This window comes from Morone saxatilis, unplaced genomic scaffold, assembly GCF_004916995.1.
Source record: "Morone saxatilis isolate NCDOM2014 unplaced genomic scaffold, NCSU_SB_2.0 Contig18, whole genome shotgun sequence".
Lineage (NCBI taxonomy): Eukaryota > Metazoa > Chordata > Actinopteri > Moronidae > Morone > Morone saxatilis.
The window spans coordinates 5826675-5852748 of NW_023339740.1; the positions used below are offsets into that span (position 1 = coordinate 5826675).

Here is a 26074-nt window from a genome sequence, read left to right on the forward strand (position 1 = left end):
ACAAATAAAGGAATATCTTATATATCTTATCTTATTAAAAATGACAGCACATAATAAGTCCACCAATCAAATATAAACAATTTTTAAAAAAAATCTAATTTTAGGAACACTGACAGCTGCTAGTATATAGCACACCACCGTATGAATATAATATGAGTTACCTCTTTATGCAAGCAGAAGAGAGGGATCTGCGTTTGTATTTATCACAGTCGCTGTAACATCCAACATCACAGCTCTCAGCTTATGTTTATAACACTGATATCAGGGGTTGGGGGTTTAACCACAAAAGTCGATACAGTGGTTTTTACAGTCGATACAATATCACAAAACAAAATATCGCGATACGGTATTTTTTAATATGTTATGACATGTTGATGTAAATAGATACTGCGATCCTTTATAAACATTAACAACAATTTGTTGTTTTTAAAGAATTGTAAGCACAATACAATTTTGTAAAAGTGAAGTCCTTTTGGTAAACAGACTCTGGAGGACAAACTATGTTAAGGGGACAATGTTTGTACCTCAAATGTGTCTTTGTTATTTATTTATCAGACAACATATACACCAATATATCTGCAACAGGCTGGTTTCGGCCGATGTATCAGTCTAGTGGGGCTGCACAATTCACCGGAATATTATCAAAATAGCAACATGGCCGAGTGCAATATGCAAATCACAGCTCACCTGCTAGAGCTGGCACCCCACATACCAAGTCTGAGTCTTTGCTGCAGCGGCCCCGGGGTTTGACCCCGACCTGTGGCCCTTTGCTGCTCTCTCTCCCCTGAATAAGCATAAGAACTGTGGTGATATTGTGATGCTGCTATTATGTAGAAGCTCAAAGTTTAAGAAAACACACTGGTGTAAGAGTGAATAGTTAGTATGTGCTTTTTCATTTTCACTGCATAGCACCACCAACATGCAGGATGCCATATAATGCCTGAAATACACTGCGTAATGGGAAACAATATCCTGATAAATATGCATTTTATTTATGGTGAAGTCCTACTCAACCTTGGTACAGAAAACCTAGCTGTGGCATGAATGAATCAAACCCTGGTGGTTATCGACTCTATCAAGTGAAATGCATTGTTATACCCGCAGATGGCAGCAAATCATTGCAGGCTACAGCCGCATCCTCTGACTACAGCACAGGGAATCAAAAAATAGCCTCTCCAGAACCACAGGACGTGTCCTACATAACACTCCTTGCTCATGATGCTCTAAGAGACCTTTCTTACTGTATTACAGTGCAGCCAGTTGGAAAAAAGACAAATCATTGCTGAATGCGGTGAAACTGTAGTTGTATGTGATAATGTGGTTGTTAAATTAGGTTAATTGGTTTCAAGCTGGCAGTTGCAAAGCATTAACAACTGTGCTTGCTTCCCATAAATTGAAATAAATTGATTAGATTTAAGGCTGCAATTACTATTTATCTGCAGATTAGTTTCCTAATTCAACTTTCAGTCTATAAAATGCCTGTCACAAATGTCTTGTTTTGTCTCAACGGTCAAAAACCCAAATGTTCAGTTTATGTTCCCATAAGACAGAGACAGGCAGGGAAGCCTCACAACTGAGTAGCTGGAGACTGTGTGTGTTTGGCATTCCTGCTGGAAAAAAAAATTAAAATCCAAATTGTTGCAACCAATTTTCTGTTAAAACACTAATTAATTAATTAATTAATCAATAATTGTTTCAGCTGTAAATTGAAAATTTCCAGGAATGATGGGCATTATGGCCTAATTTGCTTTTTAAATGTCTTTCTGGTTTCTTTCTTATTTGGTAAACTTTGACTGCTCTTTGCTTCATCCTCCAGTATTCCCCAGATAATATTCAGGGACCAGGATGCACTGTTGACCCCAGTGAAGTCACCCTTCCTGGATGTTCCTGCCTTTCCCACTCCTGCGTCCCTGAGAGCTGCTCCTGCCTGCAGACACATGGGCAGGCATACGACAGCACCGGCACACTGCTGAACCTTAGCAGACCCGACTCCGCTTACTGCTCGCCTGCGTTTGAGTGCCACGCCCTTTGCACCTGCAGCGACGCCTGCTCTAACCGCGTGGTGCAGAGAGGACTGAGAATCAGGCTGGAGGTTTACAGCACCAAGAACAGGGGCTGGGGAGTACGGACACTGGAGGCAATCCCACACGGGACGTTTGTGTGCGAGTATGCCGGAGAGGCGATCAGCTTTGAGGAGGCCAGGCGCAGACAGCTCGCACAGAAATCCGAGGAGAACAACTACATTATTGCCGTGAGAGAGCACGCAGGCGCAGGCTCAATCACTGAGACGTTTGTGGACCCTGCCGCGGTGGGAAACGTAGGCCGCTTTCTCAACCACTCCTGCCAGCCAAACCTGTTCATGCAGCCAGTCCGCGTGCACTCGGCGGTTCCTAAACTGGCGCTGTTTGCTGGACGGAACATCGATGCGCAAGAGGAGCTGACGTTTGACTACTCAGGAGGGTACAGTAACCGACCTCCTGTAGAGCTGCTGTCCACTCACAGTGACGCTGCCATACAGGCCAGTAGGACAGATGGACTCCAGAGGAAAGAGTGCCACTGTGGTGCCAACTGCTGTGTTCGGTTCCTTCCACTAGATTTATCCGTTCTCCACTGAAATAGTGACACTGACACTTGATATCATGTTTGTTTTTATGTGAAGAGATGGACTTGTTTCTGAATGGTGGAGAAAATATTTTTGTCAAGCCTGGTATATATTCTCCAAATGTTATGTGAGACATTGTCTATTTAGTTTGCGTCTTGGTCTATTTTTCGCTTTCTGTGAAATCTTGGTTAACTCAGCCACTCATTAAAACAAAACAAGACAATTCAACATGTTGGTGGCTCCATAAGACAATCAGCTGGATGAGTCATGTCTGTGCCCGTCATTGTTTCCTGTTTGCCCTCCCCCCACTGTCTCCTGATCTGCAGCTGTCTCCCACTCAATGTAAGATGATGCAATGAAAACTAAAGCTGAAGACAGAAAAAAAACAACGTATTTTTCTGGGAGAGTAAACTTGTTGACGTTCCTGTCCTTTATTTCACTTTCACTACACAATCCATTTCATCCTGATTTACAGTCTTGCAGCTGTAATCTTGTCCTGCCACATAAGTCCCATTTCTCACACGACAAATGAATCTGAAAGGAGCAGCAGCATCATTTCCACTGAGAGGGATGAGATGAATGTTGTTCAGTGGGTTTCTTTTAATAGCCACATAGACTACAGAATTTATCTTTAGGCCCTTACGGATGCTGAAGCTTCTCGCAGTAAGATGTCATGTCAGTCAAAAACAAAACGTCAAAATTCTCAAAGTAATAGATGTCATATGTTCCCATCAACCTGACATTTCTTTTCTGTCTTCATGTGATCCAGCCTCCCCTTGTGATTATTCTCAGCTTCTCATCGCACTCAAACCTCTGGAGAGTGGGAGCAATTAAAGAGGGCCAGGGGGTATTTTTTATATAGAAACAGACTTTATTCCCCTGTCAGAGGAGGGGCGAAGGTGTCCCACTTTAGTGTGACCATTCTTAAATCAGGACCTCCGTTCAATCTGCCCCGTTTCTAGTCTAGACCTGCTTTCATCTTATTAATATCCACATCTGGGTTAATTAGGATGGAGACCGTGTTTCATCCAGAAATGGGACCAGTGGTGCAGCCACACTGGGGCTGACAGAGACTAAATGGTGGGGGGGAGATGGAAGCCCTCTGCCGATCAGAGACCGCTGTCAAGTTGATTGGTTTCTGTGTCACCCCGTGGAGAGGCAAATGGTGCAGGATGTTGTTGTTTTGACCTATATTTTCTCCTCTGTGAGGGTTACCTGAGATTTCTTTCTGTTCAAATTGGGCTGTTCTTTGCTTTGTACCTGATCTGATCTACACACAGGAATTAAAGCTAATCTTAAAGGAATATTTGGGAAATGTGCCTATTCACTTTATTGGCAAGAGTTAGATGAGTAACAAGGCACACGGTTAGCTTAGCTTAGTGCTAGCATGACTCTGTCCCAAAATACAAAAGCTCAGTAATTAACACGTGACATTTGTTTAATCTGAACAAAAACCTTGACTTTATGTCATGTCTTCCAACTGTACGAACATAGAACAAGAATGGCAAGCCTAACACTGAAGAAACGCACTAGCTGTGTTTCCATCAGGTTATTCCAATGTGTATTTTGAAGTATCACATTAGAAAAGGTTGATAAGTAGACCAGCTCCTAATAATTGCATAACGGTATTAAATAGAAACAAGCATTTATTCGCTTTTAAAAATAAAAAATAAAATAAAAATATTTGCAGGTTTACTCGAAATTTTGTTTACACATTATATACATTTGGATGGAAACGTGTTGTTTTTACACTTTGTAGTAAACAAACGAGACAACTAAAGTGAGGTTTAGGTGGATTTTGTTGCCTTCAGTAGTGTGAGGATAAATGTCCACCCAACCCGCCCCTGTTTAGTCTTTATGCTAAGCTATGCTAACAGTCTGCTAATGATAGCTTCAAATGTACATCAGTTGTATCAATCTTCTCATCTAACTCCGGGCAATACAGCGGATAAATGTATTTGCCAAAATGAACTATCCCTTTATACTTTTTGCAGACACATACAGCAGTACATTTGTTGACATCTGCAGGGTGTAAGATACAGTGTATTATCAGAAATACTGTACTTCCATGTGGAGGAGCGTGACTCTATGTTAGCTGTGGCCTTGGAGAAAAGTAGGACACATTATGCAGAGAATAAAATACCCAGGCATTTCTCTAAACCATGTGTGCAGTGGTCTGGTATTTTAGTTCCACTACCAATAAATTCAGCATTTATTTGAGGACAGGAAGCAGCCCATAATCTTTTCAATATGTGCCCCTATTTGTTGTGCCTTTATGATGAACCAGATTCCACAGTCCTTTTAACAAATCTACTACGAGTATAAGAAAAGGACTCTTCAAATGTATGACTCATGTCATTTTTGAGTCAGATGTCCCTGGAATCACTATGGCAACCGTCTGTGTGTACAGGAGGTGATTTGGACAGCAGTGCTTGGTTCGGAGGTGCACGAAAGCTGCTCTCAAATCCTGAATGTTGAAGAGCTGGGCTGCAAATGAATGGCTCCTTTCCAGAATGGTCACCTAGCAACCACCAGTTAATCACATGAGGTAAAACTTCCCCACCAAACCCCCTCAACAAAAAAAACATGTCAACGAAGCTCTACACTCATTTTGTGATGGCATTTTGAGAGTGGCGACGTCTTACATGTCAGAAAATAATTCTCTTAAGGAAAATAAATGTTTTTTAGAAGACTAAATGTCTGATTTCTGAGGTAAGCTTTTCACAGTGGTGGCTTCGAATTAATGCGGCAAAATGTTTGAAAAAATTGGAGCACTCAAAAATGCTGTAACATGATGTTTGATACTAAATTGACCACTGATCCTTCCTTTTACAGATTTCATGGAGCTTTGGTCATTTCAGCTAGAGATCAGTCATAATAATGTAATTCAATTCTATGTTTAAGTATTATTACTTCTAGTAGCTGCAAACCTCACCTAAAGGTCTAGTGTAAAACATTTAGGAGCATCTATTGGCAAAAATGGAGTATAATATTCACAGGTATGATGTCATTAGTGTATATTCACTTGAAAATCAAAATCCTTATGTTTTCGTTGCCTTAGAATAAGTCTTTTTATCTAAAGAGGGACCGGAACCTCTTCGTGTCCACCATGTTGTACCATCATGTTTATTCAGTAGCTCAGAACAAACAAACAAAACACTGAATCCTTAAATATTGTTTGTTTATTCCTTACAAAAAGTGTGAGAACACAATTTCTCTTTGTTTTGTGCTGGACTATTTCTTGGCAGTGAGAATGGCCAGGATTTTGTTACCTTTGAAAAGCCAGGCTGTTTCCAGTCTTTCATGCGTATGGCTCCAGCTACATATTTACTGCCCAGACATGAGAGTGGTATTGATCTTCTCATCAAGCTCTCCTGAGAAAGCAAACAAATTTATTTCTTTAAAGCTATTTAAAGCAAATGACTCAAGAAAATAAACGGGAAAACAGTGTGCTGGTACCCTGTAATTGCAGCGAAGGTTACAAAGTCTCACTTTAAGAACAGATTTTGATTCTTGTAACTAAGGTGTGTTCTGAATATGGGATCCCCTTGTTGCTGCCCCACAGCCCCATTTAGGCTAATAAGACTTTAACCTAAATATCTTGCCAAGTGTATCATGAAAGGACAAAAGATACAGATACACCTGTTACTTATGAGAACCATGCATCACATTGATAAAGGAGTGAGACACTATTTTAGGGTGAGGGAGCAGTGGAGAAATTACAACTGGCAGTCCATTTGTTCAAAACTGGAGCACCTCTCTTATGAGGGAGCAGATGTCCTTCCCTTGAATCCTGCAGCCAAATCAAGAAAAGAAACAAAACAAAAACCAGCAGCTATTTGCTTGGCCTCAGCTGGCAAAGGCATTTTAAAGTCCTATTTGAAACCTTTCTCTCTCTACTTTTTTATGATGTCGGCTGATAGGAGTGAATATTGATACAGCATCTTTTTTAAAGGATTTTATTTGAGACTGTATATAAGATATAAAATATAACAAGAGCTTTATTAGCTTATAGCAGAACTCATAAATGAACATTATTAATGTTATCTTCTGGTATAAATAATGAATGTATCAAATCAGTTCCTTTGAACTGGGTTCTGTACATTTATCTGTGTAACAACATGTCGTATTGACTAGATATCATCAGATTAAACAGAATATATTGAATCAGCCTTTGAACCTAAATTAATAAGATGTTCAGTAGCCAGAAAATGCTTCACCATCAAATTAAACTGTCAAAACAAGTGAGCTGATTGTTCTTGATTTCAAAAACCGTTTTTTAGAAACTCGACTCTTTACCCTTCGACACACTATATATGATTTTTTACTTCTTTTTTTACTCTGTCCTGTTACGATATAGTGCAACACAGAGCAGGTTGTATTTTGCAGCTTCACTTCAGTGTAAGAGGAAGGGGATGTCAATGGGGTTTTTAAAACTGGCTCCTCCCATCACAGATGTTATGTTAAATTTGGCCGAGGACACCTGCAGCAGGCTCAGCAGGAAGTTCTGGAGCCCAAGAGGCGCCCGCCTCCACAGCTACTCTCATCACTGATCAGACCTACACGTATGGTAATGACGCCTACACTATGTTTACAGCACCCCAGTTCTTAATTAAGTAGTTTTGGAGGTGGCTGAGTGGAATTTAGATGCAGTATTTTTAAAATGTAAACAAAAGGGAAACACAGGTAGTAACAGAGTTATTATTGTCTAGTAATGACTCTAGTTTCATCATAGATCCCCAAGATTTGCCTTGATTTAATCACTGGCATTATGTCCCACCACAATAACAGTCTTGTGCAATAATCCACCTCAAATGATCCCACTGAGTCAACATGCTCAGTGGGGCATGTTCATGCACTTCGTGGACCATGGTGTTGTAATTGAGGAAGACACCTATACTATACATGTCAGGCTAATTATGTGTGAGCTATTACACTAGAGGATGTCTAAACCTCGTGCAACAGCTCAAGTGTTTCTGTGCAAGGTAAGCTGTGACAATCCCATTACCTATCCTGTCTCACCTTTGGAGCATTGTGACTTTGTGTTCATTCTGGAAGTGTGAACTATATTATTGTTATATATATATGAGTTATTGTTTTAAAAAGCAAGGTGCTACATTTCATTGTATTATATGGCATTGTTTAACCATTAATGGTAATAAATCAACAGTAATGTGATTATTACCATATGTGCATCAGAACAATTCTCATGCATCTATGCATTTTATGGGTATATTATGAACAATATATAACTTATGCACACCGACTGATTTAGGTAACCAGATTGGTTATAAAGTGTAGCGAAAGTGATGCGAGGAGTCCTCCAACCTAACTGATCCCAATGGATTACCTGCAGTTAAAGCAGCTTATGGAACATGTTCTGCAGGTTAAATAGGTGAGTTCAGACCACTGCCTCCTTGGCTATTGTTCTCCTTCAGCGGGATTACAGTGTTGAAGTAGCAACAGTGTGCAAAAACTGTACTCGTATCTGTCTCCCCAAATTAAACACCTGGCAGATAATTTACCCTGGCATGTGTATGGTCAGGCATATTGATTATGCCGTAACCAAGGGGATGTGTTGAAGTGTTCTTCCTTTCTGTGCACAGCGTTTATGTAGAGGGGACCAGCTGAATGTAGTTGAATGGGAATTCTGTTTTCCATACACCGCCTGTTGTAAGACATGCACACAAAATGTAATACTAGTATCACTAATATACACTCTCATGCAGATTGGTGTACGTGGGTCTAATTGAATCCAAGATGCAGCACAGAATGTGAAACATATTTTTCCTACATTGGTAACAAGTTATGGCACAAAATCACAAGGCCTAATTAGAATATCTCTGCAGCTGGTCTAATCAGATTATTTCCACTGGGAATATGCAGGCCATTATACCAGCATAATTATCTTTTATTTTTAGTGAGGTAGATCTCTACCTTATACTAGGGTACAGTACCAATACCTGTTGTCTTCCAGGCAAGACAGGAGTTGGGATCTGTCTTTTAATGGGGGGGCATCAGCATGAATATCAGTAAAAAGGCTGTAAAAAGAGGAACACAAAGACTCATCGCTGTAATCTCACACCTGATGGTTCAGCTGGATGTTCTACCTTCTCACTTCTTGCTCAATGGTTGGCTGTGTGATCTGCAATAGAAGTGCAAAAGAAGAAGCTTCTTTAAGAAACCTGGTTTTGTGCAGGGTTTCTTGGGAGGGTCTGATAACTAATGGGGCAACTTATCTGCCCATGTCTTCTATGTCGTCCGATGTGTGATCTGTGCAAACTGAAGTATGGTAAACCTCTTAAGCTTTGACTGTGCAACAGACTCGACTCTCCAGGGACGTGATGTCATTAACAAGATTATTAATGACATCAGGTCCCTGTTACAGGCTCAAAAAGAGTGGCAGACAGAGTAGTGCCAGATAATAGACTGTTGTTTGGACAACTTTCTTTTCCCACTACGCTGGAAGATCCTGTGCTCAGTCAGTAATGTTAAAGTGTGTTTTTGTGCCACACCTGCTAACACCAAAAAGTCCTGTCCTACGGTTGGGCATGTTACATACTGATCCTGAGAAAGCCTTGACTCATTGTTCCAGTTGTCAAAGCTCCGGTAATGGAGGTTAAATTGTAAAATGGAACAAATCTGTACAGAATATACAAGTGTGGATGTAAGATTGCTGCCGGATAAAATAAGTTCTATTCTACATTTAGCTTGAAATTGCTAATAAGCCATTATCTATGGTTTTGCTCCCAGCGGCATCATGTCTTCAGTGGTTCACTGTCCCAGATCCAGAACTGCAGTTAGAGGCCACCACATTGTTTATAGAGTTACAGGGTTACAGAGCCCTCCATCTCTCCTTTCGACACAACTCTACTTTGGAACTTAATAATCTCTGTATGAAATCAAGAAATAATGAAGAATAATGAAAACACAAAAGAGTCTTTGTTCCCAATACATTTACCTCTACTCTGACATTTCTGATGAATGCGAGGATTAGTTTGCAGGCATGGCCCACACAGAGGACTATCGGAGCCTCCGACAAGAAAAGTACCAACCATTGTGCCCACACATCGCTGCTCAGGGGAAGGCCTGAATCTGCACATGAGAATACTCACTCAAACACACAGCACAATGATGAATCTCACAATCTGTGCACCCACACAGATGGTCGCTGCATTTTGTCTGTCTCTGGTGTATTCCAAGCATGCAGATGCTGTGTTCATTAATTTGTTAAGGATTAACTGGCCCATGTCTCTTAAGTCAGCTACAAATCAGACTAGCAGTCAGGATGAATCACCTCTCCCTCCCACCAAACTTGTGCTTTTGTTCATTTGTTCATGACCCTTACAGTATGTTGGAAAGCAACCTGTCTCCACACACATCACATCTCCTGTTTATCTATATCAATGGTTGTTGGCTGTTGCAGTCGTGCATCATATGTGGGGGGGGGAGCCCTCTAGCAGCAGACAAGCTCCTCAGGTTAAGGCAGGGTACTGTAATAAAACACTGTCCACAACACCTAGAGAATAAACAAAGAATTGTGTTTGCCGAACTACACGTCAAATCATGTCTGACATCAGAATTGCTGCGATTCACAAACACAACAGCAGTTGTGTCCAGTTTTATATACAGTACAACCCATTTTTTCCCTCTGTGGTAGAATGGTAGCCAGTCGTCTGTACACTGTATCCATGACAACTGAGTACTCAGTGATCTGTACTCAACTTCACTTAATGTCAAATTTAACCAAAGCCTGGAAATATTTTTTGTGTAATAAATGTTGGTCTCTTAGATACAGTGTGTGATGTCATAAATTTGACATCATTGCATTTGGAGACACATGCTTGTATCAAACAATGATGTACGGAAACAAAGCACTTATCCTTCATCCTTCTGATTCAACAAAGGGAGTAGCATAGTTTGTTTTTGCATTAGTGGTTTTGAATGTACTTCTGATATCATTTGTGATGTTATTTGATAATGGTATGCAATTATAACCAGTAAGAGGCCAGAGTGCCTGGCAGTACAGAAAGTGGCATTACATGCATATTAATGTACTTTTTTCTGCTGCATCATACCAAAGCTGGATTTTATGTCAACAGCAGGAATACAGCACATTGAAACATGAATTACAGTACAGGAGGGTTTTTTTTGGCCTCAGAATACTCTACAGCATGGAGATTTGCAACCATTTACATCTTAAAGACTTCACTGTGCCCAGTGAAAAGCAGATGTGGAATGCAGAAAAAGAAGAGAAGCACTTTTATGGTAATGCGCACTTGTGTACCCCCACTTACTCCACTCCTATTATCCCTCTAGATTCTGTAGCTAAGAAACCAAATTAACAGCTCATAGATAGGTTTGGTTATTGCTACTGAGCCCATTTTAGGGATGAAAGTGCTCTTTCCCTTCTGGTGTCTCCTTTCTCCCATTCATATTGCAATTAGGAATAATAACAAATAATCAAGCTTTTATACATTTTCAGATGTTACCATCTACCATTCACTGTTTTGGAAGAATATGATTATCATGAGGATGGTCTGCCTACACTTTATTTTATTCAAGTTACGTGTGAGTTCAATAGCGGACAATGCTTCTGAATATTTCAGTACAAGAGTCTGTTCCAATTCCAGTAGCTGAGAATGTCACACTGTGGTTTTAATGGGTCAACTGCAAATAAACCAGATCACTCAAAGTTATTATACTAAGGTTTTCTAACTTACTTTACAAACGTGGAAACCTTGTGGTTGATGGCCAAAACACCAGATGCTATCCATACTAGTATGGTGCATAGATCCTGTAATGTTCAACAATAGCCTCTTAAAGAAAGAAAGAAAGAAAGAAAGAAAGAAAGAAAACAACAAATATGGACTCAACTAGCCTCTCCACAAACCTAGGAATGTAACTGCCAGTGGCCAAATCAGTGTTTCTGACAGGAGACCACACACACAACTGTTGTCTTTATCTCATGTCCTTTCACACTTTGACATGCACAGCATGGCCCCCTCTTTGTAAGGCAGTATGCGTGCTTCTGTTTTTGACATTATATACATGAAATAATGTAGACATTGACAAAAACCTCCAGTCACATGGATTTGTTCATTCAGAGACATGTTCGCTACAGTCCGCAACATATGACACATCTGAAGGAGTTATTTGTACCGACATGCTGTACATGATCTAACCGAGGCTGGGAGTTTCTATTCTGTTCTCTGATTGCAATCATTTGAAGTGTCTGCTACTAAGGATTCAAAGAGTCTCCATCCACACTAGCTCTGTGAGTCTGTAACGCACAGTGATGCTTTGGGCTAATTGCTAACATGAACATGGTCACATGACATTGTTATGATGTTAACGGTGTTATGATGTTAGCAGGTACAAAGTTTATCTTGTTCACCATCTTAGTTTGTGCGTTCATCACACCATCTTAAGCTAGAATTCACAAATTAGCACTAATAATCAATAAATCAATCAGTCAATCTAGGAGATGTTCAGATATTTGTGAAAACATTTGTCCTGCTGGTGGCGCTAGAGGTAAAGTCAGGGGATCACCAAAGTCATTTGGACTCATCCTCTGTGGGCCATGAATGTCTGTACACAATTTCACACCAATCCATCCAATAGTTGTTGAGCTTTATCAGTTTTTATCAGTATATCATTCATCGCTAGAGCCACGCCATTATGATTAATAAAAACATTTAATATTACGTGTTTTATTATTTTGTTTTATAATTATTTTGTTAAAAAACCAATATGACTGTTTCTATCAAGACAGCAACGAGTCTTTGACTTGTATCAGTTACTTATTATGAGCACTGCAGGTAACAGCAGTTTAAATGCCTAAAGAACCACATTACCCAGAGAGCTCTGCTGCAGTATAAATAGTAACGAAAGGGGCGTTCCCTCTGTGACATGTGGAGGAGGTAAGAAGCGGATTGTTGCCGAGGACGCATTCAGCTGTCAGAGATAACGCCGCTCAGCTTGCTCTTACCTGGAGTTTCACTACCATGGACTTAACCGAGGATAGCGCTGTGGAAATTATCCTGTGCTGACCCACTTCTTCACACATTTCTTTCCCTCTCTATCTTTGACGCCTTCTTTCATCTCTGCCAGGTAAAGTCCTTCTCTATCTGTAGTTTTCCAGCTAGGGCATTGTTCATTTTGTCACTGGGCTGTAAGCATCCCTGTCAAGGAAGTAGCCCACGCGCTCATTTGTTGTTGAGCTGCAGCTCGTGCGATAAAATAAAATGAGGCGACTTAACATTTCATTTAGCTAGCAGATATCTTTGTGTGTCATTTGGCATCGCACAAAACCTTACAATCGTCCAAATGTGTCACAAAACATTCAAATTACTCTACAAATTGTGGCAATAGGCTATACAGAACAAAATACAAACTTCATGTTGAGTATGTGTCACAGGAGTGGTGTGGGACATCTCAAACTGGATAAATAGGACCTTTAGCTTCATACGCACAAATTAATATTTTGGAAATAAACGTATATTTCATGAAACATTTGATATGTTGTGCTTTGCCCATTCTAAGGCATTTGTGTTTGATGGTACAGCTGCATACTGTGAGTATATATCAAAGTTTAGTTATTAAAGAATACATTGAGTTTTGCTGGTTTTAACGAGAGCAGCACCCTTGTAAACAGCGAAAGACCACTACTGTAACAATGTAATGGTGTAGGGTGTTTTCACACAGGCTAATATTCTCTGAACCTGGAAGCAGACTAAAGAGTGCTGACCTAAATTGAAGAAGTACATGCATTGGTTTCACACAGCTAACAATAGCACAGACACAGAGTATTTGGTTTTGTTATCTGGACGTTTTCATTGTTTCATTTTTAATAATTCTATGCAGATGTTTTACACATATGAACAAACATTGATTCGTTAGACTTATGGCTGTTAAATGTTTATACCAAAGTAAATAATATTCATTTTAGGTTATTGCTTCACAGTTGTTATCATAATCTTGCAGTAGGTGGTGCTCAGAGGATGGGCTTAAAACTAATGAAGGATCATCTAATAACTGCTGCTGTCTTTTAATCAGGTATTGACAACCTATGGGTGCGTGCAGCAAGTAACAGGCAGATGTTTAGTATTTTTACTTAATAAATGACTTATAGGAATAATGAATTTGTCAGTCTTCTGTTGATTTACTAGTTGAGTGAAATATTTAATAATGCTTCCGTGTATGATTTGATTGAGTTCCACTATATCCAGTGACTGCTTTAAAGACCTTTGGTGTCAATCTTTTGCAGGTGAAGTCGACCCGGAGGAAGCATGTCGGACAAGATGTCCAGTTTCCTCCATATTGGGGACATTTGTTCCCTTTATGCAGAGGGCTCCACCAGTGGATTTATCAGCACTTTAGGGTAAGTCTGCTTATTTATCTGGGTTTTCATGGCCCTTTCACTATCGCCACTTCCCCACTACCTCATGCTGCAGGATTCCGGGTGAGCTCACTGGATGGATAAGCTTCAGACAATATTGTCCCACTGTGCAGAACACACAACTATAACACAGTGCAGGCGACAAAATAAACTCGTAACTTGTGTAATGGTCTGCATGGTTGCTGCTTTTGAGGCAGAGAGATGGCTGTGCTGAGTTGATGTGGTAGTATCATGGATGGATTCGTGTAATGGATGGTTGTAAATAATTTACCCAGTTACATAGGTGTCAGTATAAGGATTATCCATTTGTTCCTCCACATTTTATGGAGAATGAAACGTGATGTGATTTCAGTGAAACAAAGGATACCAGTTTTAGTTGAGGTATGCAGAGGCTGAGTTGGGCTTGAATTAATAGTTAAACCAGAGAGGGAAATGGAGAAAAAGGATTGCAGAATACCTTTCTATCTTTAAACACAGACTGAAGACCCACCTCCTCAAAATGTAGACTAGACTGGACCGAACCCTCTTTAGGCTCAAGTATTAATTTTCTGCTCAATAATAGAAACTTTACTTTTTTTAACAGAAACCTATACAGGAGAACCAAATGAAGCTTTTTTTTTCAACTTCAAAGTTAATGACTTCCACATGGACATTATGTATCTCTTGCAGTTGTGGTCAGCTAATAAATTCAAAGATCAGTCAAATGTCTATTGTCCCTTAATCTGACAGTTTCGTCTTATCTATTAATATGGAGCAATATACAGAGTCACTCTTCATAACAGTGTCTGCCAAGTGTTGTAAATGTTCTAAAGGATAAGGTAGTCTTATCTGAGAAGTGGTGGTTCCTGCAGTAGTCATCGCTTTCCTTTTATTTTCTTGATATTCTGTGCTCAGTCGGTACTCTGAGCTCAAATTATCCTGTCTCTTTCTGCTTCATGCTGAGCACCATTTATTTAAGTACTTGACGTCTTCCCTCCTCCCTAATTGTAGGCAACGAGTTTAAAGTGCAGCTCATTATGTGCAAATCTTCTAGTGGCAGTCACCAAAATAACAGAAGGCTAAAAGAAGATGCAGTCAGTCAGTCATGGATGTCAGTGTCCCTGTCCAGCACATCATGCAGCACGTCAGGCTCCATTTTCCAGACTTTATTTTCTTGCATCAAGCCCGTCTCTTTCCTCTTTTCCCCTGCTGTTTTTCACCCTAGAGGTGTTTGTTTTTCTTCACACGGTGACAATAAGCACAGCATCTGTGTTGTCCTCTCCTCCTTTTTTAAGTGCGGCAGTCTTCCTCCCCTTGTCATGTTACTGTTCTATTTGCCACTCTCCACAATCCCAGGCCGAGCCCTCCTCCTCGCCAGCTCTCAGAAACCATGGCTCTCCCGCAGTTTAGTGTTGTGCGTCACCCGCCATGGCAACAAACGTGTGCACAGCTTTGAAGACTGCCACCATGACACAGCTCATTTGTCAAATTTTGCATTTCGTATTGTTATACCCAGTAATCCCCCCCCCCACTGCTGATGTGAATGCTCCTGTTCAAGAAACCGAGTGTAGCAGACGTATCTATAAATAGCATTATTGTATTAGGTGTTGCTTTTGCTGTCAGCATACTGAATGTGACCCCTGAGAGACATCTGCAACCACCTGGACCGCTGCTGGCTCAGGGAGGACGTTACCCTTGATGCTGTAAGACCGGGATGTAGCTGAGCTATATCCCGGATGCAAGAGGAGGTTTCTTCTTGACCTTGGATACTGATGACCCTTGAAACTCCTGTTCTTTTTGGACCTTCGCCCAACAGTGCATCAGTGAAGGCTATGGCTCTATATTCCTATAGAGGAGATTCTCACACCATGTGCTTTCTTCCTTCAGTATGACAGTGCTCCTGCGGTGCAGTGCATACTGCATGAGCTATAAAAAGATAATACTGACTGGACCAGCTAGAGCATCCTACTAAAGTGTTGTGTTTGTGCTGATCTACTATGATAGTATCCCCAGGGGTTTCCCCAGAATACATGGGTATCATGGTGCTATCAGGCTCAAAAAAGTACTACATTAATTGTATATTGTGTGGAGAAATTGCAAGACAAAAATGATAAGGTAGCGCTGTTGTTGCATTCTTTAAGAAAGGTCCTGGTTCCCCTGTTGTTTACAGGTACAGCGATGGTACAATCTATCACAACCTAGTTGAGAAATCTATAGCCTTATCCTCTCAGTCCTTGGTTGACAGCTCATGTTACAACATGTATTTGTTTTCATCATACTAAATATATTCATTTCAGGCAGGAATGTGGAGGAAACCTGTTCCCCTTGCTCCATTCATTTGAAACTTCAGAAAGCTATGTTAGCATGGCCTTTTTTAGTGTTGTGGATTACACTCTTTCAGAGGGATAGACTGCCTTACATAAGACCAACGCTGAACTCAGTTGCTGGAGAATATTAAGCTTCAGTGTAAGGTTTGTTGTCAGTACAATGATATACGTCTTTATCCTGCCATTCAGGCGTCATGAATGAGCTGACACTGACTGAATCAAGCAGTTTCTGTGTCCAGAAGGCCTTTTTCCTCCGTAGAGATTGAGACTTGACACAGCAGCAAAAGCACAGGTGTTACTAATGATCTTAATTATGGCGCTGTTCCATTTAAAGGTTCCCTGTGGAGTTTTCCTGTAAACAAAAATCAAATAGTGTTACTCACCAAAACTCCAGCATTGTTTACATCCATGTTTACTAGTTAGCAGTCTTCTTCTTCTGCACTGCCTTTGCTGGCACGTTGCTGCGGGTCTTGTGGTGTTACTGCCACGTGTAGATTAGCAGAATGCTCTAACACTGTTGACAGGACTGTGTATTGTGTGACCCACGTGCATGTCCAAAGCAGGGACCCACTCATAAAACACCTGATTCGTAGGGTAAGTTCCTAGGCCAGTTAGTGGGCATTCGCACATGTTATTACAGTGAATACACCTGTGATTCTCCTGTTGTATGTTGTGAAAAAGTCTTAGTGACCGCTGTGTACCGTCTCTGGGAGATGGTTGTCATGGTAATGGTGTGTAGTGGTTTATCTGCAGTTTTGTTTGTCTGCAATCTCAGAACCGTAAACGTAATGTCTTCCAATCGTGTCACTAGCCTGTCTAGAAATGAATCTGTCTATAATTTGATGCGTTGTTGTAAACAAAATGACCAGAGAAAAACTCGATTTCTATTCGCTATATTATTACCCTCATTAGCATGAGAATTGTGTGTTTGTCCATGTATGGAGAATGAAAGGTGTTACAGGGTGCATTGAGATTTAAAGTCTGCTGAAGTTGCATGTGTCTTTCTGATTGACTCATCATAATGACGGCTGTGTCCCCAGGCTGGTCGATGACCGCTGTGTGGTACAACCAGACACAGGCGACCTCAACAACCCACCCAAGAAATTCAGAGGTAAGTCCTCAAAATCACTTACTTACATAATGATAGCTTGATGTCTAGGGCAAGGATAGTAAATCAGAAGTGATGTAAAGAAAAATGTTTCACATTAGCAATGCTTCTACAAAGTTATCCAACGGTTTCATGGTACATTTACGAAAAGCCTCCACCAAGTATCTGTTAAATCAATTCCCATCAGTTGTGGCCATTGCTGCCTATTGCAACCAAGACACTTTAAAAATCATATTTTTAATCTCAGTGATGTTCTGGCTAAATAAAGGTTGAATTAAATCAATGCTGTAGGAAGATACAAGATAAGACAGACTTAGATACAAGTAGATAGGATTGGCACTGACTTGTGCCAGTCTCTGTTCAGTTGTGTGTCTTTTTTCTTTTTTTTTAGTTTGGCAGCACATATTGCAGAGGATTGCATTGCTTAAGGGTTGGTTAGATGATTCTCTGTTACGTCGTTTGGGACATTGTTTGTGTTGCAGGAGTATAAATAAATGCATAATTCTCTCCTAATATTGCTTCTTCATGCTGTTAGATCTTTACTAAAAAGTAATAGTAGAGTAGGTGGCCGCTGGGTAAGAGCCCCTTTTGACTTCAGGACAGCTGGAATTCTTTGAGGCATTGCTCTGCTCTTGTGGCTTCATACTGGTGTTGGTTCAATAGTGCCTGCAGATTTTATACCATGCATTCATGCTGTGACCGCCCCCTTCTACCAAAAGGTGCTTTACGTTAAAGCACGTACGTAAGGGTTATACATAGCCCCGATCACGTGGTTTGCTACATTGTCAGTGAGTGCTTTGCATTCAGATAGACTCACTTAGGGAGAAAGGGCCTAAGAAAATATTTGGCACACCATCACACAATCAACTGCGGTCTGTTTTACACAAGACAGGTGTAGTTAATGTGTAGCCACTGAGTGTATCAATTTGGCTTCCGAGATGTTTTGGCAGGTTTCCGAAAGAGGTCTTTAATGAATTATGGAGAGTGAAATGACACAGTTGCCAATGCCATTTCCATCTACTTAGAACAGTGTACTCTCTCTAAATTGATTAAATTCAATTGACCTTTTCTATACATGGGATGCCTTGCAGGACCTTATTTAACATGCCCCTGTCATTGGTGCTCTGTCTGTCATCCCCCATGATAAGCAGGAAGAGGATAATGCACACAGAGACTCACTGACTAGAGGACTTTATTTTCTTAAATCCCTTTACCACAACATAGATTTGTAATTAAATTTGCTTGTTTGATATCATGTATCATGGGCTCATTTTGGTCACAACCTGAACTGAATTGCTGAGTCAGAGTATGAAGCAATCTATAACTGATAAGTCAGATAATACTAGCAAACCTAGTGGCTATTTGATTTAAGAATGCCAAAAAAAGAGAAAGACTTTGAGGTGTGCTTTCTAACATAGTTGGTTTGTATGAGTAGATATATATTTATATGGTATATATGGTTTGGGCAGAGTGTGTGGCAGTAGGCATATAGGTCGGTCATTTATATCTGTCCAAGTGAGATGATTGGCTGGGCCCATTTTTTTCAGCGCATTTGATTAATTGATGCCTTTGAAATACATTACCTATCCTAGCTTATTTTATGACCAAGGGTGAAGCAGTAAATTCTACATCGAATACTTGCTAGACTCGTATCTAGTATCTATCTGCATCTAGTGTTTTTCTTGTTTACTTCTGGAGAATGAATTTCTTTCAGGCAGACTGCCAATAGGAGTTAAGCATCAGACCCATGACGGCAACCTACCATTACATCTAAACATCTAACAACAGGCACTAACCTGACAGTGTGAACATCTGCACCGTTTAGCCAGCAGCTACACGGCAAAAAATTCAATGGCTTTTCTTTTTTTTGTTTAGTTTCCCTTACCATTTAAACAATTGTACCCCATGATCTATTTCCATGTACAATACAGTAGTATTATTGTAGTGTTTTTATTGGATTTCAGCATATTGTTAAAAAGTAAATGGTACAAAAGCACAACAAAGTACAGGCTCAAAGCGTACCACGGTACTGAGCGTACTGCGTGTTTCTGTTTTTGTGCTCACTCGCTGTTTATCTGGAAACAGTGTTTGTAATGAGGCAGTTGTTGATTGGTCTGTCAGGGTGTGCCCTGTTCATATGATTTTGCGGTTCAAGTGATTAGGCAATGCTCGTTTGTTCACAGCAGGTGCAGGGTATGGTGGTTCATCGGAAGTGGGATTATTCCACATGGATTTTTCCTAGAACTGAGACTAGAACTCTAACATGGCAGCCAAACCAAAAGACATCCTTAATGTTTAAACAGCATAGTGTGATCTGCTGGAGATCAGTGCATGACCATTAAAGGTGTGAACAACATTGTTTTCAACAATCTTTGTTGTGAATTACTCCTATTAAAGTAAGAAGCATTTCTTTGTTCAGTCAAATTGTTGGTCTAATTCACAAAATTTGCTTTCTGCATAACATTTAATCACAGAGTAGCCTATATTTACTAAACCAACAAATTAAAATCATAAACAAAATGAAGGTATGACACTGGGGTGCAGTGCGGGGTAGATGAAATGAACAAAAACAAAATCTTTCTCTACCTTTTGAAGTAACTGAGTCACCATTGCACACTCTGCTGCAAAGGTAGGTCAGATTTCATGCAAGGGTGTAATTTTCATATCCACTTAGCGGAGGCATCTCTGATCATGCCTAAAATGATAATCTTGATCGACATGAGTGGACTGTTCTTAATGAGATACTATTTGTGTGTTTAATCCACAAATAACCATGACATTCTCATCTTAACCATTGAGAAAGGGGCATGTTAGTTGTAATTCAAATAATTCCGAAGGTTGGTTTATGTTATGGACGTGAACTGATGCATCTGTGTGCCAGTTTCAAGCACAGTGATTTGGCCTCATAAACCTCTGTTACTTTCCTCATATTGCTTTGAAAACAGCTGATTTACCAGTTCATTGTACAAAGTTCCCCCTCTCCTGAATCAGTATTTGTTTGACTCAAGTTCCAGAAGTGTTGCTAGTAAATACTCAGGATGACATCATATATTCTCTTCCATGACTGGTGACTAAATGTACAAGTGCAAGCTATTACTCACTGTGTTCAGAGGCCTGTATGCCATTTTTCTATACCAGGATTGTTGGGTGAACAGCAGATAGGTGATAGGTGTGTTATGGATTTAAACAAGGCACTGCCTTTCCATTTCAGCATGCAAAGAGACAACATCACTTGTCTGTTTCTAACTGCACTATTCAAATCATATTCAAAGCTCTGGTTCAACACAGCACAACAGCAGTAATGGCAGAGTAACCCTGCCTAGTCACACTTTGTCAGATATGCAACTACACATAAATAAAAAAGGATGGTGCCACATATTGCACTGTTGCTGCTATTATTATTATTATTATTATTATTATTATTATTTTGGAAAAAAAACTTTTAAGAACATAGTTTTCACATTATTATTATGGCATATTTAGACATTTACTGAATTAAGTCAGTGTTTAAAAAATTTAGAGGTATTGTGAGGATATGTTAACTCTACCACAGGTTTCAGTATCACCTCTCTTATAAGGCCAGTGTTAAACAGAAGCAAAGCGTACCGGGACTAAATCCCAACGTCCCTGTGATTATTAATAGCACACCTAAGCTATTTAAATAGTCTATCGCGGTGAGCTGTAACACAGCATTTTAAACCTTACTTCTTTCTCTATGATCTGAGTGGCTTATATATGACATTAAGTGTGTTTATGTGAATGTGTACATACATCTTCGTGAGGACCAAATTGAGTTTGAGACCTTGGTAGTGAGGGCATCTTGAGCCAGTCCTCACTACCAGACAGATCTTCATTTGAGGGTTCAGACTTGGGTTTAAGGTTTAGGTTACAATTAGTTTTAGGTTAGGGTTAGAAATTGCCTTGTTAGAAATGAGTTTTCCTTGTTTATGTATGAACACAGAGCTTTGTGAGATCAAGGGAATCTGTGTATGCAGGAGACTCTAGCTTCATGTTGTCACAAGTGTTACATCCATCCAGAAATTGTTAAAGGTCATACAATTACTGAGATACTAGGTTCACCTAGGATGTACATTTGAACTTGTGCTACGTGATGCATCTTGATTGTGTGTCAGACTTTGTATGTACTGTTTTCTGTAAGCATTTCAGGAGGGCTGTCTATGAGTTTGTGCAAGTTGTTCTAACAGCTGATGGCATGTTCTTTGAACTTTCCAGAGTAACCACGATATTGTTTCTAGTAAAACACATGACTGCGTTTACATGCACAAAATATTCTGTTATTTGCCCTTGTTCCGAAGACAGTATTTCTACTAAGCTGTTTAGATGGCTAATGAAAATGAATATGCCCCTAATAGTCTGCTTTAAATGCGACTCTGAGTACTTCGATTAACATGTTAATGACGTACCGTGTGTCCTACAAAGGATTTTTCCTCCTTTCCCCTCTCTCCTTTTCCTTCCCTTACCCTCTTTTTCAAACTTCAGTCATGTTGCTCCTGTGGTAAAAGTGGAACAGCTGGATCTGCTCAAGTAATTTTTCCTCTTTGCATCAGAAGAGAGTTTTTTCAAAGTTCTTCACCGGTGGCGAACTTGTTTGACCGTGTGAACACAGCCTCCCTCTTTCATTCACTCAACCTCCTTCTCAGCAGTTCGGCATTGCAATATTTGCTCATTCATAACATTTAAAAGTACGTGTGTTTCTCCTTCTGACCAGAAATGTGGGCTTCTCTTTTGAGCATGCATCTCTACTCCAGCCTTGCAAACAACTGGCAAGGTGGTTTGTTTACAACACACAGAGCGTAAACAGGCAGGCCATGTGTCGCAAAACTGTAGTAAAACCCCTAAATGACACGCATATTACGAATGCGTTGTCTATGTATCCAAGCAATGCTCCTAAAATCCAATTAACATCGGTAAATGTTCCTTTTGTAATAAGGCTAACACAAAACACACAAACAAGTCTTGAGGATGTAAATTAAAAGACTCACATGTGAGTTTGTTCTCTCTATTTCCCTGAAAGAGATAACATTGCATGCAAGGAATGCTTAAAACAAACGTGGCCTTGAACACATGCTACAGCTTTATACATCACCTTGATCTGGAGCTGATTACATATAATAGATCACGTAATAATGGATCTATGTTAAAGACTAAAATGATTGTAGCTATATTTACAAGGGCAGTTTATCCAAACTACAAAACACGGACAAAAAACACCATTTACCCTAAGCAGTAGCTAGTCATGCAGGCACATATTCTTATAATAACCTGATGTGGAAACTAAGGCGACCCAGACAAGACCAGTGAGCCGTCAATTGTGGTGCTGCTAATAAATGGCTAGTGTCATTCACTGAAAACAAAACTGATCATGGCAGAGTAGAAGCTTGAGAACACAAGGTTAGTGTTTTGTTGTATAGAGGAAGTTACTGTTACAGTTAGCTGCCGGGGTTAGTGAACTATAACAGTCAACAACTAGAGACTGACATAAGCCAGCCTACCCACGTGCCCTCTTGGGAGCTTAAAACAGTCATGCGTGAGGATTAACACAGAAGCAGCATATTTGGTCATTATTTTGTGAAAATATTAACGTTTTAAACATGCGTATAGTTATACAGAATAAAAGTGGATTATGGTGAAGAAATTAGAATGTTTTCACTTCTTTTTTTCTGTTGAAATCCATGTAACTGCTGCGATTCAGATGAATGGCCACTGTCTTTGTTCACTGTGAGGGAGCAAACCACAAACTTTAAAACTCTCTACACAAAAGTCATTCAGTAAGTTCTATGCTTTTCTATCCTCTCTATTTTTGAGAGACCCGGAGACTGTTGTCTTTGAGTAACTGCTCCTAACTATTAACGTTTTACTGCAACTATCTATTTCATTTATTACTCAACTTATTTATCTGATTGTAACTTCCATATACCACCTTTTTGGTATTTATTTATTTTTATTAATATGTGTTTGTTTGTGTAGGTTTAAGTCGTATGCTTGTGCCGTTTGTTAGCGGGATGCCTGGGGTTGCGTTAACCGAAAAATAAAAACTGGGCAAGATATGTCCTTGTATTGTTTGACGCCACCGAGAGAAAAAAAACAAATTTCTAAAGGCAGAGTCAAACCTTAACATTCTACAATGAAGTGCCTCTGACACAAAGGAGGAGGTTTGTTTATAATTTGTGTCACAACCACTGTGCTGCAAGAATATCATTTGCCTTCACCATATTGTCCCTATATTTAGAGCATACATTTCACACTCCGTATCCGCGGGACGCAAGTGTGGTTTGGATTTCAGTCACAGCTCTTAACTACCTGCTAGCTGGTGTTAAATGTGTACCCGGTGTGTCTATTGGCTGCAGAGTTTGTTGTCAGAAGAAGATTGGATCGTACCTCTTTGTTTCTCAGCAGTTTAAACCAAGGTTCAAATATTTCAATGAACAGCAAAAATAAAGACAGAACTGCATTTTTCAGTGTTGCACGGTAGTATCAAATTCAAATTTAAGCATAACAGCATCAACTTCTTTTCTTATTAGTGACTTCAGTGTCTTAATATTTAACTTCTCTGTGTTGCATCATGTGTTTTTGTTTTTAGTAAAACCTAATTCAACAAACATGAATTAAGCTTTATTATTATCTCTTCTTTTAGAAGCCACCCTCTGCCTTACACCTCCCTGCCTGAAATCCACGTTCTTCCTAGTTTTCTTTCTCCATAACCCCAATTGCTCATCCCTGGCAGACAGATGTTCTCCTAGTGCCCCATTTCCTTCATTGGTCCTTGGCCTCCTCTCCTCCTTCCCATGCCCCATGATGCTTAATCTCTGGAGACTCTTGTGTTGATGGCTATTTTTACCCTATTTGTACCTGCTTGGTGCTCAAACGCAGAAGGAACTACAAACTTTATTTGATTATACAGCCTTGTGTTGTATAATGAAGAATACATTTCCTTGATTCCTTGATCAGGTCCCCTGTTGTGGTTAGCATACAGGTATACCATGTGCATTCAGAGACAATGACAACTAATTACTGAAACATTTTGTCATATTTATATTCTAAAGTGATCATAGTGTTTTTCCCTGCATTCTTTCCTTCCACTTTAAACAGAGTGCACAGCTATACAACAAGGACATGTTTTGCATATTTCGCCTTTCTGGCAGATATTTTTTAGTTTGAAACCGTATATTGTTGTTGTTCAGCTGAGCAAGGAAAAATAAATGTCTTGTTATAAATAAGTCTCCATTGTTAAAATGTGTATGTGTGAGATGAGGTGTGAAGTTTTGGCAAGTAGTTTGGACTGAATGTGGGTGGGATGTCTGAAAGCATCAATAGTGCAAATAATGTGACCCAGTAGCTGTCCCGGTTAGTCCACAAAATGTTGTTTGTTGTTGAGATGTCAAACGTCATCAACGATGTCATTTTATTATTCTATAATCTCTTAATGTATTAGGTTTGAACAATGTTTTGTCAATTATAATGACATATTGAATAATTGATAAGGAGAAATATCCATAGATTTATAAATAAATAATATGAAATTAATCATTAAACACATTATTTGTTTGTAGAAATAGAAATGAGCTTCAGCATGAATTGCCCTTCATATCCCTCCATGGTCAGAATCTGCTCGTTGGTATTCTCTCTGCTCGGTTAGTAACCTAGCCTTGATGCTCCTTGATGGCCACATTAGCAGATCTACACCATTTCATGGCCTATTTTCACATCATAGGAAGATCGAATAATGTATTCCACAATATTTTTGGGTTAGTGGGTTGTTTTGGCCTAAAGGAAGGACACGAGGAGAGAGACACACAGAGGTCTAAAAATGAAAAAAAGCTTCCTTCTGTGTGTGAGTATAAACGGCCCCAGAAATTTCAATGCAGTATTTCCATTCAATTTTAATGTTTCTTGTATACAAGTGGAAGTTTTTGCTCTGTAGCAAAAGTAAAAGAAGAGGTTACAGCAAACATTTGGATTTGTTTATGTTGAGTTATGTGGAGGATTTTGGTGTCTATTTTTGCTGAGGAAATCTAATACTAAATGATGAGGTTTGGCTCTTTCCCTTTCCCTCTCGCCTTCTTTCCTCAGACTGCCTTTTCAGACTGTGTCCTATGAACAGATACTCAGCACAGAAACAGTTCTGGAAGGCGGCAAAACCTGGAGGCAACAGCACCACTGACACAGTCCTCCTCAACAAACTCCATGTATGTGTCCACCCTAATTTGTCTGCTATTCTTGTATTGATGTGAAATGAGTATGTAGCATAATTCTTTTTAGAAATTGTAATTTTTTTTTTTGTATTCTTGAGCATCTCTGCTTCCTGCTCTGTGTTTTAGCATGCTGCTGACCTGGAGAAGAAGCAGAATGAGTCTGAAAATCGCAAGCTGCTGGGAACCGTCATCCAGTATGGAAATGTCATTCAGGTTTGTCAGGAACCTATGAGATAAGGTGCTTTGGTTAATAGAACTGCAGCACCATGTTTGACAGTGCATGATAACATTGACTGTGATGAGTTTTAAATAATTGCCACCACCCACAACTATAAAGTTGTCTGTCTTATCTTGCTTTGCTCATTGCCCAGGAATAGTTTGCACACAGGTATGAGATCATCTAAACCCAGAATGGTCAAGGGAGAGAGCAATACACAGCTGTAT

The 26074-nt window shown here is 39.8% G+C and overlaps 2 protein-coding genes across 5 annotated transcripts in view; both read left to right on the forward strand.

Moving 5' to 3' along the window:
* Positions 1–3906, forward strand: part of setmar (SET domain and mariner transposase fusion gene) — a 4578-nt gene extending 672 nt beyond the window's left edge. Inside the window, exon 2 of the mRNA XM_035662836.1 lies at positions 1817–3906. Within this exon, the coding sequence (XP_035518729.1) occupies positions 1817–2614 (798 nt within the window). The 3' untranslated portion in view covers positions 2615–3906. The remainder of the gene's footprint in view (positions 1–1816) is intronic.
* An 8661-nt stretch (positions 3907–12567) lies between these two features.
* The window catches only part of itpr1b (inositol 1,4,5-trisphosphate receptor, type 1b), an 87370-nt gene continuing 73863 nt past the window's right edge, over positions 12568–26074 (forward strand). For all 4 annotated transcript variants that reach the window (XM_035662450.1, XM_035662454.1, XM_035662453.1 and 1 more), the window contains exons 1-5: positions 12568–12715; positions 13872–13985; positions 17350–17420; positions 25509–25624; positions 25757–25843. In XM_035662450.1, coding sequence (XP_035518343.1) covers positions 13894–13985; positions 17350–17420; positions 25509–25624; positions 25757–25843 — 366 coding nt within the window. In that variant the 5' untranslated portion in view covers positions 12568–12715; positions 13872–13893. The remainder of the gene's footprint in view (positions 12716–13871; positions 13986–17349; positions 17421–25508; positions 25625–25756; positions 25844–26074) is intronic.